Source organism: Urocampus carinirostris, chromosome 2, assembly GCF_059441175.1.
Source record: "Urocampus carinirostris isolate Australia breed hairy pipefish chromosome 2, RoL_Ucar_1.0, whole genome shotgun sequence".
NCBI lineage: Eukaryota > Metazoa > Chordata > Actinopteri > Syngnathiformes > Syngnathidae > Urocampus > Urocampus carinirostris.
The window spans coordinates 62,821,822-62,836,664 of record NC_142350.1 but is presented as its reverse complement, the minus strand read 5'-3'; the positions used below and the strand labels follow the sequence as shown (position 1 = coordinate 62,836,664).

General features: G+C 40.4%; 1 protein-coding gene across 4 annotated transcripts in view; it reads right to left on the bottom strand.

Moving 5' to 3' along the window:
- dgkb (diacylglycerol kinase, beta) overlaps window positions 1-14,550 on the bottom strand; it is a 157,354-nt gene extending 142,804 nt beyond the window's left edge. For 2 of the 4 annotated variants that reach the window (XM_088327481.1, XM_088327477.1), the window contains exons 1-6: window positions 14,414-14,496; window positions 10,396-10,526; window positions 3,839-3,915; window positions 3,438-3,458; window positions 3,197-3,356; window positions 2,113-2,268 (exon numbers count right to left, since the gene is read on the bottom strand). In XM_088327481.1, coding sequence (XP_088183607.1) covers window positions 2,113-2,268; window positions 3,197-3,356; window positions 3,438-3,458; window positions 3,839-3,915; window positions 10,396-10,468 — 487 coding nt within the window. In that variant the 5' untranslated portion in view covers window positions 10,469-10,526; window positions 14,414-14,496. Of the gene's footprint in view, window positions 1-2,112; window positions 2,269-3,196; window positions 3,357-3,437; window positions 3,459-3,838; window positions 3,916-10,395; window positions 10,527-11,227; window positions 11,333-14,413 lie in introns of all 4 variants that reach the window. The other 2 variants (XM_088327480.1, XM_088327479.1) reach the window with 2 other exon arrangements.
- Between the last annotated feature and the right edge of the window lie 293 nt (window positions 14,551-14,843).

The window sequence follows — 14,843 nt, the reverse complement described above, 5'->3', positions numbered from 1 at the left end:
GCTGGGATGGGCTCCAGCACCCCCGTGACCCTACAGAGGATAAGCGGTGCAGATAATGGATGGATGGATAGTTTTATCCTCTAGGAAAATGCTAATATGTCATTGTATGAATCACAACGCATGGAAAACACTGAATACATAACTTAAAGGGACAGTATATATTATTAAGCGCCTTCCAGAATTCATAAAGGTAATCCATTAAAGATAAACAACATTGATTTAAATAATAAACAAAATAAATGAACTATCTTTGAATGTGTTTAATTTATTACATTTTACATAATAATAAGACTCACTCAGAGGGAGCTAACATAACTGTCCGCCATCTTGCTTCTATGAAATAATAAAATTGCGCAGGTTGGCCACTTTGAGTCTATATAGTTTGTATTCTTTCCTTGTGATGTTTAGCAATGGTTTCAGTTGCACTACACTAAATGTAATTGCTGAACTCTTGGTCAAATAATACACACTGTCCCTTTAAAATTAACGATATTTAAAACACAAGGTTTTGGGGGTACTCTTGGCAGCAAGATGGTGGATATTCATCCTTTAGGTGAGCCCCGTGTTATGTCAAAAAAATACTAATTTATTGGACAAATATTTTTTTAAATGAGTATTTATATGATAGTTCATGATTTGGTGCTTATTATTGAAAATCAATATTCATTAAATGGATGTTGTGTTTTTACTACTAGTAGTAGGCGCTAAATAATACTCGATGTCTCTTTATAAAGAATATAAAGAAAATGTGTTTTTAAACCTTCCTTTAGTGAAGTAATATAACTTGAAATACATTATTTATTTTAAAAAACACATATCCCAAGAAAATCCGAAATAAAACTAGAAGTGGTTGAAAATATCCACCATGAAGGCACCTAATCGTTCACATCACAAGGGAGCCTCAAATACATGTACATTAATCAATTTGTTTCATATTTCGCACGAACATCGATTCAAACGAAAAAATATATATATTCGAAGAAATAATTTACTCACCTCAAAGTTTTAGAAATACGTTAATAATGTTAACTAGAAATTTGCAAACGTCATCAGCTTTTACGACAGTTCTGATAAAGCCGTATTTTAAATAATCACGATAAAATAGAAATAAGCAGACTGTGGAAATAACACTATGACTTGTTAGTGTAAAAATATAAACATGTGTTAGAATATAAATTTAAAAACATGATTTAACTGCTTGATAGCAGGCAACAGAATAAACTAATTGTAGTTCCTCATTATTTGACCAGAAGAGGGCGCCATATACTTATACAATCTGCAAACGTCCACAACAGCTTCAATAATCCTTATAATGTGTTGCAGTCAGGGTCAATTTAAGTCTTTATGGGGCTTTAAGCAACTTTATGAATATATATACATACAGATATTTACATGTTGTATTTTGTTTGAAATAGATCATTACAATACAATAAAAGCAATGTTCTAAGCACTTCATTTGATATTTAATTTTGAAGTACAATATTGTTTTAGTTGTATTTTTTTAGTATTTCTTGGGTCGGATTTTTGTTGAAGTTCTATAGTTTTTGGTTAGTATTACAGTAGGGTTATTTTCCTTGTATTTTGGTAGTTTTTCTGCAGTTTTTTTAGTAATTCCATGCTAGTATGTTCTTACAGTGCATTTATGATTTTCGTATTTATGTAGTATTACTTTAGAAATATTTTATGGTATTTCTGTGGTATTTTTGTTGTATTTTTTAGAACAGTATTACTGTAGATTTCCTTTTTAGTACTTTTGTTGCATTTCAATAGTAGAATTTTAAAACTTGCTGTTGTATTTTTGAAGTATTTCTGTTGTAATACTTCTGACGTAATAGGTTACGGAGGAGCAAAGGTGCATGACCAGAATATACAAAGTTCTAGTTCCAGAATTGCCATGACCCATCAGTATTGAGCTATTCTCAGAACCAAACCGGGAGCTTTTTAGGGGCTACCTGGTGACCGCAGGCACCAGTTTGGTGACCCATGATTTAGCTTGACTACGGTTATATTTGGGTTTTAATTTTCTGAACATATGCCCACATAAACCTCATAGTATTTTAGGTCAAAGCAAATGAAAACCTTGTATCTGAATGCTAAAATGTCCCCACTCACACTCCAGCTTGTCCTCGGGCCGTCCCCCTTCCAGCAGCGACAGGTAGCACACGATGTCTTTGAGCCGTACTGTGCTGGGCGGGCCTGGTGGGACAGGCGGGGCGCTCGGGGCGCTCGTCCTCAGGGGCGTGGAGTTGCTTTTGATCAGCTTGAGCCCTGCAGAGACCACCACGGGGTACATAAAGTCAAACCTGCGACTGGGACGCCTTTCATGTCGGTGGGGAGGCTTGACATTGGTGAAGTGACTATAGCATCTGACTATAGATTCGAATGTGGATAATATTTTGATAGTGAATGTCACAGTCCTGCACTCAGGTTTGGTTTCTCTCTACCTCTCACTTGTCTTTGCCTTTGTAAAGGGGTGGCCAACCCGGTCCTCGAAAGCCGCATGTCCTGCATGTTTTGGAGGTTTCTCTTCAAGCTGTGTAGGATCTTAATAATGAACCAGGTAATTGGAATTTCCCGTATTGGAGCAGAGAAACTCCAAAAATGTGCAGGACATGCAGCTCTTAAGGACCAGGTTGGCCACCCCTGCTACCAGGCCACTCAAATCCTGGTTCCATTTTCCAGGCCCCACCTGGTGTCACTTGTCCTGATTACCCTCCAAATACACCTCTCCCTCCTCACAACTCAAACACTCTCTTTCCTCAGCTTGGTCCTAGTCTAAATAGAAATACTCCTATTGCAACTGTTTCACAACAAAATTCAAGAGAACATCAGAGACAAAAGCAGCAATGCAAGGAATATACAAATAAGTGTAATCAGAGGTTGGTAACCCGGTCTTTGAGGGCCGCATGTCCAGCATGATTTTGGTGGTTTCTCTTCTCCAACTCAGCTTATTCAATTCATCAGCTCAAAAACAAGTTGTACAATAATAATCCTGGTGATTGGAAAACTTGGAAAAACATGCAGGACATGTGGCCTACGAGGACCAGATTTTCCTGACCCTGCTGTATAGCAATGTCAACAAGACACTTAAATTATTGGTGGAGGAATGAAGTATCGATCCCAAGACAATAGTATCGATCCAATCCAAGAACTCGCTCATTATCAATAATGTCGATATTGGGGTCAATCCGCCCACCTCTATTTTCAACGCTACCAGAGACCCGGTTATTGTCAAATGACGTGCTGGCATGGTCCTTGTTGCTGAAGGACATGAAGAGATGCTGGCAGAACTCTTGTGGCAGCTCGCTCTCCAGGAAGGTCTGCATGAACACCTTGAAGCCCTCAAAGTCAATCTCCTGATTGAACACAAACAAAACATGCAATGGATAAAAAACAAACAATTTTAACGTAGTCAATCCATATTTTTGTAGCCTTACCTGGGTAAGGATTTCCTGTTTCTGTGGGGGGGAAAGGAGACATAGTGGTTATAGCTTACTCATTGTGTCAAATGTACAATTTGAAGGATTAGGAAAAGTGAGAACGAATTATTTAATGTTTGTCTGGATTTGTTTTAATTCTGCATGCTTACAATAAAGAATGTTATTCTGTTTAGGATGTAATATTGTTGGTTATTTTGCCTACAGGTAATATCCTAGGGTAGAGCCCAAACCCAGCCGGGAATTCTAAAATCCTAAAATGTCAATCATTACATTGGGGTTCGGGCCTTGCTGTGATTCTCTTTTACTGACAGGTTGGAATTTATGCTTAAAAAATGGGGCATAAACCTTTTCACGGCACTGTATGCAGTGACACATTTTAATGTTTTTACAGCACCCACCTCCTCTGGATTGTATTTGGCCAGCACGCCATCGCCATGGAACTCCTGCAACACGTCTTTGAGCTTCTTGCTGGAGTCTATCGGCAAATCAAAGACACACCGGTACATGATAAAGCATAAACCTTTTTGACCTAAGGAGCCATATAAAACATAAAAAAACACTTAAGACTTGTCTCCCTCCTACAGTTGCCTGAAGCTGATTTCGACCTTGATTTGGTTGTTGTAAATAATGGTTTTAAAACAAGGTGCTAGCAGAGTTTTTTTGTCACAAAAAACTGCAAACAAAACATTTATGGATGTATTTCCCTTTAGCACAGTAAGCGTGCGTGAGAGAGAGGGGAGCGTGCTGTGTGTGCATAGCTCGGCCCACCTCCACCGCTTACCCAATCATACTATTCTGTGTTCTTGACTAGCGTTTTTGGATGCTTGCAGTTTGTTCCGTGAGTTTTTATCATAAAGTGTCTCAAGAGTAAACAAACATTATTTAATGAGATTATATATAAAAGATTCTTTAGCAGGGCCTGTTGGTTTGACACTCTGACTGGACTGAACATCTTATATTACGTACGCTGCTTTGTCTATGCACGCAGCAAGCTCGGCTTTGAGCGAATCGGAATTGGAACGCTTCAGAAGCATCTCATGTTCCGTTTTGTTTCTGAACCATAAACGTGGTTCCCTTAAGATTCTCTTACTAACATACAAATGTTTGCATGGACTTGCCCACTCCTATCTCTCTGATTTCATTTTCCCCTACGTCCCTGCACGGAACCCCTGCTCATAAAATGCTGGTTTTCTGGTGACTCCAAGAGCCAAGAAGAAATTAGGCTCAAGAGCGTTCTACATTCAGGCCCTGGTGCTGTGGAAGGCTCTGCCTCCGTAGATAAGATCTGCAACCTCAAAGGAAGTTTTTTATTGTATACTTAAGAAAGACTTCTATTCTACAGCTTGATTGATGCCCACCTCATACTATTCATTTTTGGCTGCCTGGTTGGTGGTGAAATAAGGGAGAAAGACGTATCGAGATAAGTTAGCGGACCAGCGCCTGGACCTGTAGCATGTTAACGTCTGCATCCATTTATCCATCCTGTTTATTTTCTTTGTTTTTGTATGTGTTTGTCTTGCTGGCGGTCACCCCACTTGAGGGATATGACCAGGGTAGGTAGGTAGGTAAATAGATACGTAGGTAGGAAACTGATTGTTGATGTCATGGACTTTTTGGACAGTTTTACATATTACCTGTTTTTGTTATTGGTGTTCACTATGTGTGTGTACTGGTTACCCAGTTGCAACATCTATTGCAGCCTGGAAGGGGGATTACTACTTGTGAAGTACCTCATCAAGGTGTATTTTCCTCATGTTGAGGTTTTCCTTGCCCGCATGTTGGTTTTAGATCAGGGGATGGGGTCATTGTGGCCTGTGCAGTCCTTTGAGACATTTTCTGATCAAGGGCTTTAGAAATAAATGTGACTTGACGCAAGCCATAGATTCCCGATCCCTGCATTAGTGCGCCCGACGCTTGAATGCAACATCCAGGGTTGGGTAGGGTTACTTTAACTTGATTACTTTCAATTACTTTTAGATGACTCCAATACCAAATATGCTAATAAAAGACAAAAGAAACTAAATATGAATAACATTTCTAAATTTTGTGCAGGCTTGGGGAGTAACGGAATACATGGAACGGCATTTTCATTTTGTTTCTGTCGCATTTTATGTTTGTTTTGCCAGAGATCAAAGAGATCAAAGCCAGGAGAGAAAGCTTACCATACATTGTGAGTCATAATTTTATTCATATTTAGTTTCTTTTGTCTTTTATTAGCATATTTGGTATTGGAGTAATCCAAAAGTAATTGAAAGTAATCAAGTTAAAGTAACCCTACCCAACCCTGGCAACATCCCATGCAAGATGTTCATTGCAGCACACCGGAGAGCTTGTCATCATTCCTGGGCGCCATGGCAACACAGTCCGTAATGGAGGAGCGTGCTTATGTCGCATTCTGCAGATCCGATTGTGTTGCAGTAAAGCAGCACTTAAGCCACATTAAGTCATTGTTGGGAGGAATGATGGTGTGTTGTGAACGCGCACACTCAGGAAGTGAAGAATATTCTAGAAACTACTGCAGCTGTTGGAGCACAAGACAGACATTTGTGTTGTTAGGTCTTGCTTTTAATCTTGCCGTGAGGTCTTTGAAATGATAAATATTTGAATACCGCATGCACCTGAGCACTACATCGGGAGTTGTACGCAATCCCGTGGGAAATATTTTTACCACAAAAATTATTTTTCGAAAATTGATAAAAATACAGTAGAAACAGACATATTACTTTTTTTTTTCTGGAAGCAAAAATGTTTGCCTATTTCAATAGTATAATTCTTCTCTTTACTAAATGCCTTCAGCTTAAAAATTCCAGTTACCAAATTGAGAAATATATATATATATATATATATATATATATATATATATAGTAAAGTACAAAAAATGATAATTTTTCAAAATAAAATGTTCCTTTTTTGTCAGGACCAGACTGGAGACAGGACCCACTTGCGTTGCGTTTCTCACAAGTTTTATTGGAAGAAAGAGAAAGGGTTGCGCCCACGATCCGGTGATTGCTGGACGCGGGAAGCAGGTAGCTCTGAACGCGGAAGTGGATTTTCCGTGTCGAGCGATGGCGGTGTCGGCAACGGAAAAACGGGTCAGTAGCCGGGACAGGAGAGCAAAATTGTGGTCAGGGTCAGAAGCGAGTTGTAAGCCATGTTCTGTCTGGTAGTGCCTCTTGATGTTATATTCTTTGAAAACAGTCACAGTTTCTTGGCAAATTAGGCAGACGCAGTTGTTTGGGATTCCACTTGTCCTGGAAGCGGAGGCCCTCACAGTCGGCTTTCCTTTTTTATTTACAGTTGCCATGTCGGAAATGGGATAGGGGAAAGTTTAACACAGAAAGCCAAGAGCAAGGTGTCCAAAGGGCTACTGCCATCATTTGGTGAAATGGTGATTTAAACCAAAAAAAAAAATTGTATTTCTTTTTAATTATTCTATACTGAAATTAACATTACTGGCGGGCCACATATTATAAATTTTTTGACAGAGGCCGCGTGCCAGTCCAATTTTTATCCTAGGCCGTAACTTGCCCCAGGGCCGGACATTGGACATAGCTCGTCTAAGGCGTACAAAAAAAACAGTGCCGCGGAGCACAGCGTAGCAGCAAGATGCTAAACAAACATGGCAGCAAATTCTAGGTAGGGATTCCACTTTGCAAAAGAATCCTAAAATTCTTTACCTGTGTTTTTTTTTAATATATATATATATATATATATATATATATATATATATATATATATATACATAAAAAATAACAGTAGTATGGCGCAGTGGTTAGCGCGTGTGTGACACAGTCATGAGATTGAACCTTCCTGTGTGGAGTTTGCATGTTCTCCCTGTGCCTACGTGGGTTCCCTTCAGGCAGTCCAGTTTCTTCCCACATTCCAAAAACATGCACGTCAGGTTAATTGGCCGGTCCAAATTGTCCCTAGGTGTGAATGAGCGAGTGATTGGTTGTCAGTGTCTGTGTGCCCTGTGATTGGCTGGCAACCAGTTCAGGGTGTCCCCTGCCCACTTCCCAAAGATAGCTGGGATGGGCTCCAGGACCCCCGCGACCCTACTGAGGATAAGTGGTGCAGATAATGGATGGATGTAAAACAGTAGTATGATAGTTTATGTATTTTTCCCGAGAATTCAAATCAATGTATTTTTATTTACCTGAATGAAAGTTTTTGGTACCACTCGGAGCCACAAAATATTACACACTGTCCCTTTAAATGCTTCACCGTTTCCAACTCAGTGCCAAAATCATCAGCATCGCGGTGCACGTTATTACAGGAGGAAATTAGAAAACACAGAAAACGTGACAGGGGAGCCCTGAAATTCAATTGAGCTCTGTTTGTTGTGCTTTTCTATCGATTATAATTGAAACAAAAACAAAAGAGTTTTATGAGAGAAAAATACATTCTGAAGACTCTTAAAGCAAGTAATGAAAACTTTTTTGAACTAGAACTTTGTATATTCTGGTCATGCACCTTTGCTCCTCCGTAAGCTATTCAAATACATAACTGTCAACAATGAGTAACTAAACCTTGCAAAATAAATAAATCCACTATCTACCCCTAGAACTTAACATATGGATATGTGAATATATAATATAGATATGTATTTTTTTTTTAATTTGAAGGGACACTGTGTCATGATTACCGATGGGAATCACCTGTGCCCACCAGTGCGGGCTATCTGATTGGCTCCCTGTCACTATTTAAACCCAGACCTGTCACTTTCCTGTTGTCAGTCCGTCTGCAAACCTCTGTTGATACAAGGCAAGCCTTTTTTGACCCTGACTCTCGCCTGTCCCGTTTTTGCTCCCGTTTGTCTCCGGCTACGACCTGTCTTAATCCCGACCACGTCTGCTCTCCCGTCCCGACTCACGACCCGTTTTTGATTCCGACCGTGTTGCTCTCCCGTTCCGGCTTACGACCCGTTTCTGACCCCGACCACGTTTTTGCTCTCCTATTTGTATGGTAGTTTTGAACATTTTTACGTACTGTAATTCAAATGAATAGTTTTTTTAATCAATTACATTTTTTTCACCTATAGAAAGCAATAAATGATACACAATGGCCCTTTAAATATACCGGTATGTGGAAATGTAGGTCATACCTTTAAATCAACTAGGCCGGGAGTCGGCAATCTGCGGCCCCTGGAGCTCTTTAGTGCTACCCTAGTATTTCTTAAATATTTTTTAGATATGTTTAAAAATGGGAAATTATGGGGAAGGGAAATGTGCATGTATTTAATATTAAATGACTAACTTTTACATACGAATCACCATTTCTTTTATGAATTTTTTCCAAATTAAAATTTTATTTCTTTGTAGCTCCAGACCTATTTGATTTTGTTTTTTGTGGGGGGTTTTGCGCTTTAAATTCTGAGTTGCCGGCCCCTTAAATAGGCCACATGATATCTCCAAGGACATTTTAGACAGAAAATCCAAAAGGGTACACTGAATACTTGTCACGGTTGCCATGGCGCCCAATAGGCCCGGCCCGAGTGGCGCCAGCTGCAGCTCATTGACGGATTGGCTTTCCGTCTATTTAAGCTCAGTGCTCTTATTTTTCCTTTGTCAGTCCGTAAACGAACCTTTGCCCCGCAAGACGTGGGTTCTGACTCGGTCCTGTTTTCCTGTTGGTATTTTCAGTCCGGTGTTGTTCCCGTTTATTTTTGTCCTGTTTATTATTCTCTCCTCAGTTTTCGTTCCCTTCTATTTTTGTCCTGTTTATTTTCGATATCCTGTTTCATTATCACTCCTGTCTGTCCGTCCTGTCCGGTATCAACCCCATTTGTCCGATATCTACTCGGGCAATTGGTATCGATCTCGTCGGCCTCTGGCTTCCTATCATTTCACGCCAGACTGCTGCCTAACAGGCATGACTCCCCATTTCCCATAAAAGAAAAGGCTTGTGTGGGAACGTCACTCGTTTGGGTCCTGATCCTGTTCTAGTTCATGACAATACTAACATATCTTAAATGTCGCCGAGGCAGAACTTCTTTTTTCCTAGAAAATAAATCACATAGATGAGATAGCGTACTTATACATTTCATTCTGTACGACAAAAGAGTTGAAGCAGAGTCCTTGACATCCTGTAGCACTCTTGTCACAACTTACGCAAAATTGAACATGACAAGAACAGTGAAAAGTAAAGGATTTCATACATTTGACTATAGAGGATTTTATACGATTGACTACAAGTTACATGTATTTAGTTTAATGTAATAAAGATATTTACTGACTGTGCTTTAATTCAATGTACAATAAAAGTTCAGGGCAGGCTGTGTGGAATGCATAAATGGCAGATGTTTTGTCTAGGACACTTCTGATAACAGGATGCCTGGGTGTGCTGACGCAGGACGATTAGAGATATTTGGGTACAAAACAACTGCATTGGCACGCCCATGGGAGGAGTCGACACGGCATCATGCAGGGAGAAGAGAACCAATAAGAGAAAGCGAAAGTTAGCTGAAGATGACACATGGCCAATAGGGGAATAGTAGGATGTCTTTGATTTGTTTGTTGAAATGTATAAATGATCCGGGACAACTCAGATGGGGGTCGTCTCCTGTGGGATACACTTAGATCTGCTGTTAGGAATAATTAACAACCCGCCCCCATATGGAATTGGCTGGTCATTTTCTCTCTCAAAACGAGCGTGCATAATTGTTGGATGAATTTAGATCGTGTTTGGTTAATGGGGTCAGATAACTAATTCGAACAATTTGGTAAACGGTACATTTTTATACTTTAAATTCCAACAAAAGGAAACACAGTGACATCATTACATTTTTTTTAAAGGCACAGCATGTTTAAAAGCAGGGTAGACAACAGTGTATTACGCTACAGGAAAGTTGAATGATTTATCTGAATACGATCGTACTGTTTTAGTAGAAAATACGACTAAATCAAACAATTTCAAAATAATATGCACAAAAAAAAAAAACATATCAAATACTTACACTGCGTATATTCTTGCAAGAGGGCAAATTCTGCGGGGGTCAACGTGACCCAAGGGTCCTGGCCACTTGTCATGGTGCTCAGGCCTTACCCGGCAGCATTTTCGTTACGATTAATCCAAAAAAACACAAGGCTGTTGGGACAGGAAAAGGAAAATTAGAAGAAGAAGAAGAATCTCCATATAATTGATGTTTTACTTGTTGTTGTGCAGCAAAAATTGACTTAACATATTGAAAAGTGTAAATAATAGGAGATTTATTTTAGGTTTAAGGCAAGGTTCCTTGAGATCTTTCTTTTCTTATTTTTATACTAGAAAGATCCTCGAGATTTAACTTTGTTGGATAAAATCGATATCAGTGGCTTATAAATGGATATGAAATTCATCTATAATAGCAGCTGAATGATTTTCTATCCGAGAACAATCTTTTTGAATCTATGCAATCAGGATTCAGGGCTAACCACTCTACTGAGACAGCCCTGATGAAGGTAACCAATGATCTTCTACTGGCAATGGAGTCTGGCGCTTCATCACTCTTGCTGCTGCTGGACTTTAGGGCTGCCTTTGACAGTGTGGACCATAAAATCTTACTAGAACGGTTGGAAAAATGGATTGGTCTCTCGGGAACCGTCGTCTTATGGTTCAGATCCTACCTCTCACAAAGGACGCACTGTGTTAAATATGGTGAAATGACATCTGAGCCCTTTAGTGTTACCTGTGGTGTTCCGCAGGGTTCAGTGCTTGCCCCCCTTCTTTTCAGCATTTACATGCTTCCAATAGGTGATATTATTCGCAGTATAATATCAGTTTTCATTGCGACGCAGATGACACTTAACTATATCTTCCGATGGAGGAATCTGCCACAGTAAACTGTGGAAATTTGGAGGCCTGCCTCATTGAGATAAAAGAATGGATGTCACTCAACTTCTTGCGCCTTGACTCTGAAAAAAAACGAAATGCTAGTTATTGGTCCATCTAAATTATGTGACTTGTTCTCAAAAACTGCTCTGAACATTGACAAATGTAATATCACCCAGAGTGACTCAGTGAAAAATTTAGGTGTCATATTTGACCTTGATCTGTCCTGTCAAACACACGTGAAGAATATTACTAAAACAGTTTTTTCCATCTTCGCAACATTGCTAAAATTCGCCCTATGCAGTCGGATGCGAATAATTCACACGTTTTTTACCTCCTGTCTCGATTATTGCTTTCATCAAAGCGGCGCTGCCACGAGCGGCTGCCTTTTCCAGCAGCTGCCCTATTGTTTTATTGTCTGCTCCTATCTTCGGTGTTTTTTCTTCCCGTTTTGACAACTACACTATGGATTACTTCTATCCTATGGACATGGGTTTTAGCGCACAAAAAATGCATGTATTCAAGGAATTTCAACTCCTTGCCCTGAAGAATTCTCGTGCCGGCGTGATGAAGGGGCCTATCGTGGAAGAAGAACCGGAGCTAGCGAAGCGGCTAGCGGCGTTATAAGTCTTCGGTACCATCCGTAATCATGGTAAATGCGAACTCACGACCAAATAAGATCATCGAGTGCTGGTGGAAAACATCGAAGCCCACAGGGAGCGCAGTTGCTGTGTTTTGCGGAAACGTGGCTCACGTTTAGCATTCCGGACGCTAACGTGTAGCCACCCGGAACTACCCGGAGCAATCCGGCTTCAACGCCGCTAAACAGAGACACGAAAGCCGGGGGGAATCGGAGAGGAGGCGGACTTGCTAACACGAGGTGGTGTATCCCTGGATTTTCACAAAGAAAAGTTTTCCATCTGCCGCAGGGATGTCGAACTTTTGGACCGGCGTGACGTCATCCACTCCGCTACAAGCACCCCTAGGGCATCATGTTCATCTGTTAATAAACAACGGGGTAGACTGCTGGAAGTGTGAATTTCCCTACGGGGATGAATAAAGTATCTATCTATCTATCTATCTATCTATCTATTGTAATGCACTACTCTCCGGTATCCCGAAGTCCAAAATCAAGAGCCTTCAGCTGGTACAAAATGCTGCAGCGAGGCTTTTAACTAAGACAAGAAAGTCATTCAACTCAAAGGACCCAGAAATCGAACCAATGACCTATTTGGTTCCAAGACGACCACTCTAGCTTCCTAGTTACTCCCCCCAGATTTTAATAGTATTATTAAAAAGTAGAAGTTTTCATGATTGTTAACATCCACCATATTTTGGAATCATTGTGTGGTGAACATGACTGACTTTCAGTTCATGACGTGCACCCTTTGTTTTTGCACTTGAATCCATTCATTTGAGTTGATTAGTCATCAATTAACAGATCATTTGCTTCAGTTCTACTAATATCTATCATTTTTCATCAAGACGTAAGTACTAAAAAACAGTGTTGGGATCCCAAGTGTAGCATCTGCTTATTCGGCTCTTTTGCTTTAAAATGACTGACTTGAATGGTAAATGGAAATAGTAAATGGACTACAATCAGTGTTCATTTTACCTCTGAAAAGTGATGGGTCCTGGGGACTCGCATGCTCAAAAATCTATGGGTCCCAACAGAGATCTATGGGTCGCCAAAATGTAGTGTGCTCCATGCCCTTACAAACTGTCGTATTTTCCCTTACAAAATACCAAAAAAACATGTTTATTTATGTAGTTTAACAAGTTATATTGTACATGTGTTTCCTTATATCATATATATTGTTAATGAACATTTTGTTGTGAGACACTGAGTTGCTCTACATGAATGAGGTTTATTATAAAAAAAAGTTCAAAAATGAAGTCGCTTGGACGTTCACTGTAGAAGGAAAAAATACATGCAAATATAATTAAGTATTCTTATTCAAATTATTAATTCATTTTCTGCATTAAATTATTGTTGGTAATATACTGATTAAAAGGGATCACCACAAACCTGTCTTTTTTCATTTTCTCCTTTTATACTTCCTTTTTTTCTTAACTTCTTTATACAACATAATAATTCGTAATATAATAATCTAAGCAAGTGAGCCGTTTGAGAGCCGGCTCTCTTTAATGAGTTGAGCCGGAAAAGCCGGTTCTCTAAAAAGAAACGGACTTTCACTACACAACTCGAACCGGAGATCGGCGTTCAGACAAAAACTCGAACCGCGAGACCAAAACAACAATGGCGGATCTGCCTCATGAAAAGTTTGGAGTGCGGTAAATCTTTGTTAAAAAATGATAATGACAATTTCGTGTCAAAAAAGTTGCGTCCCAGGGACGCACGTTGATTTGACACGATGCGTCCCCAGCAAAAATAATGCGTCTAGGTAAACGAGAACACTGTACAATTATATAGCGCTTTAACCAGTCAAAGAGGACCTGACCTCCAAAGCACTTTACAATGCACTTCACACTTTACCCATTCACTCACACACACACCAATAGCAGAGTCATGCCATGCAAGGCAGGTTTTCTTTGTATAACAAAACAACCTCTTGGTGATTTGGTCTAATATAAATTAAATTGTGTCGAATTAAGGTACCAGCAAGTACAGGTGGGTCTCCGGGTGGGGTATCTCGCTCTTCACGCAACAGGTCCATGGAAAAGAATCTGTTTTGTTTTGTTTTGTTTGTGTATTCAGGGCCATGTCCGCTGGCATCATGAGACGGAGCTGTTGCTATGATGAGGGCGCAGGCAGCCCGCCGGTTTACTAATGAGATCAGCATCTACGCCGGACAGATTCATCACTTGCTGCAGCTCTTGTGAGGTCAAACGACATACAAGTGAGCCACTGAGCTCGTACATCGTTACGTCGGCGCCTCGGCTGCTCGTGTGCAGTTCAACGTCAGCAAGTGTTCCCGACGCATGCATGCAAACGGCGTCATTTATCAAAGTGTCGCTCACAGTGCATACTCACTGCTTCTTATCGACATATCTTGTAATTCCGATGCTCGTAAACCGCATCCTCACGCTTGTACTTGTGCTTTAGTGCACTGCGTCCGTCAGGAGATGCAGAGCGCCTTCGCACACATACACGCACTGCGACGCACATGCTTCAACAAAATGAGGGGAGGAGGTCAGCATACCATTGCTCACCTGCTCAAAGTCCGAGATGTTGATCCCGTTCCAAAACGAGCCCACCTTCAGGAGATCCGTCGGAACCTCCAGCGAGCGGACGAGGATGAGTGACTTGTCATTGAGAGTGTGGAGAGGAGGAGGCGGCGGTGATCCACTGGGGGATCCGGTGGGTGCGCTAAGGCAGGAGTGTTTGTATTGAGTGCGTGGAAGAAGAGGCGGTGCTGATAAGGTCGAGGATTGCTGAGAAAGGTGTGTTTTTTTTCAATTGGAAAAATCAGTAATGCTATGTTGGGTACTGGGTATTGTCTTTTAATGAGATAGACGATAGGTGTTAGTGATCCAGTAGAGTATACACTTGATATAAGAAGGAGATCCGGGTGAAGATGAGAGTCATGTGGACATAATTTGAGCATTTTATCTAAAAATGAGATAGAATCT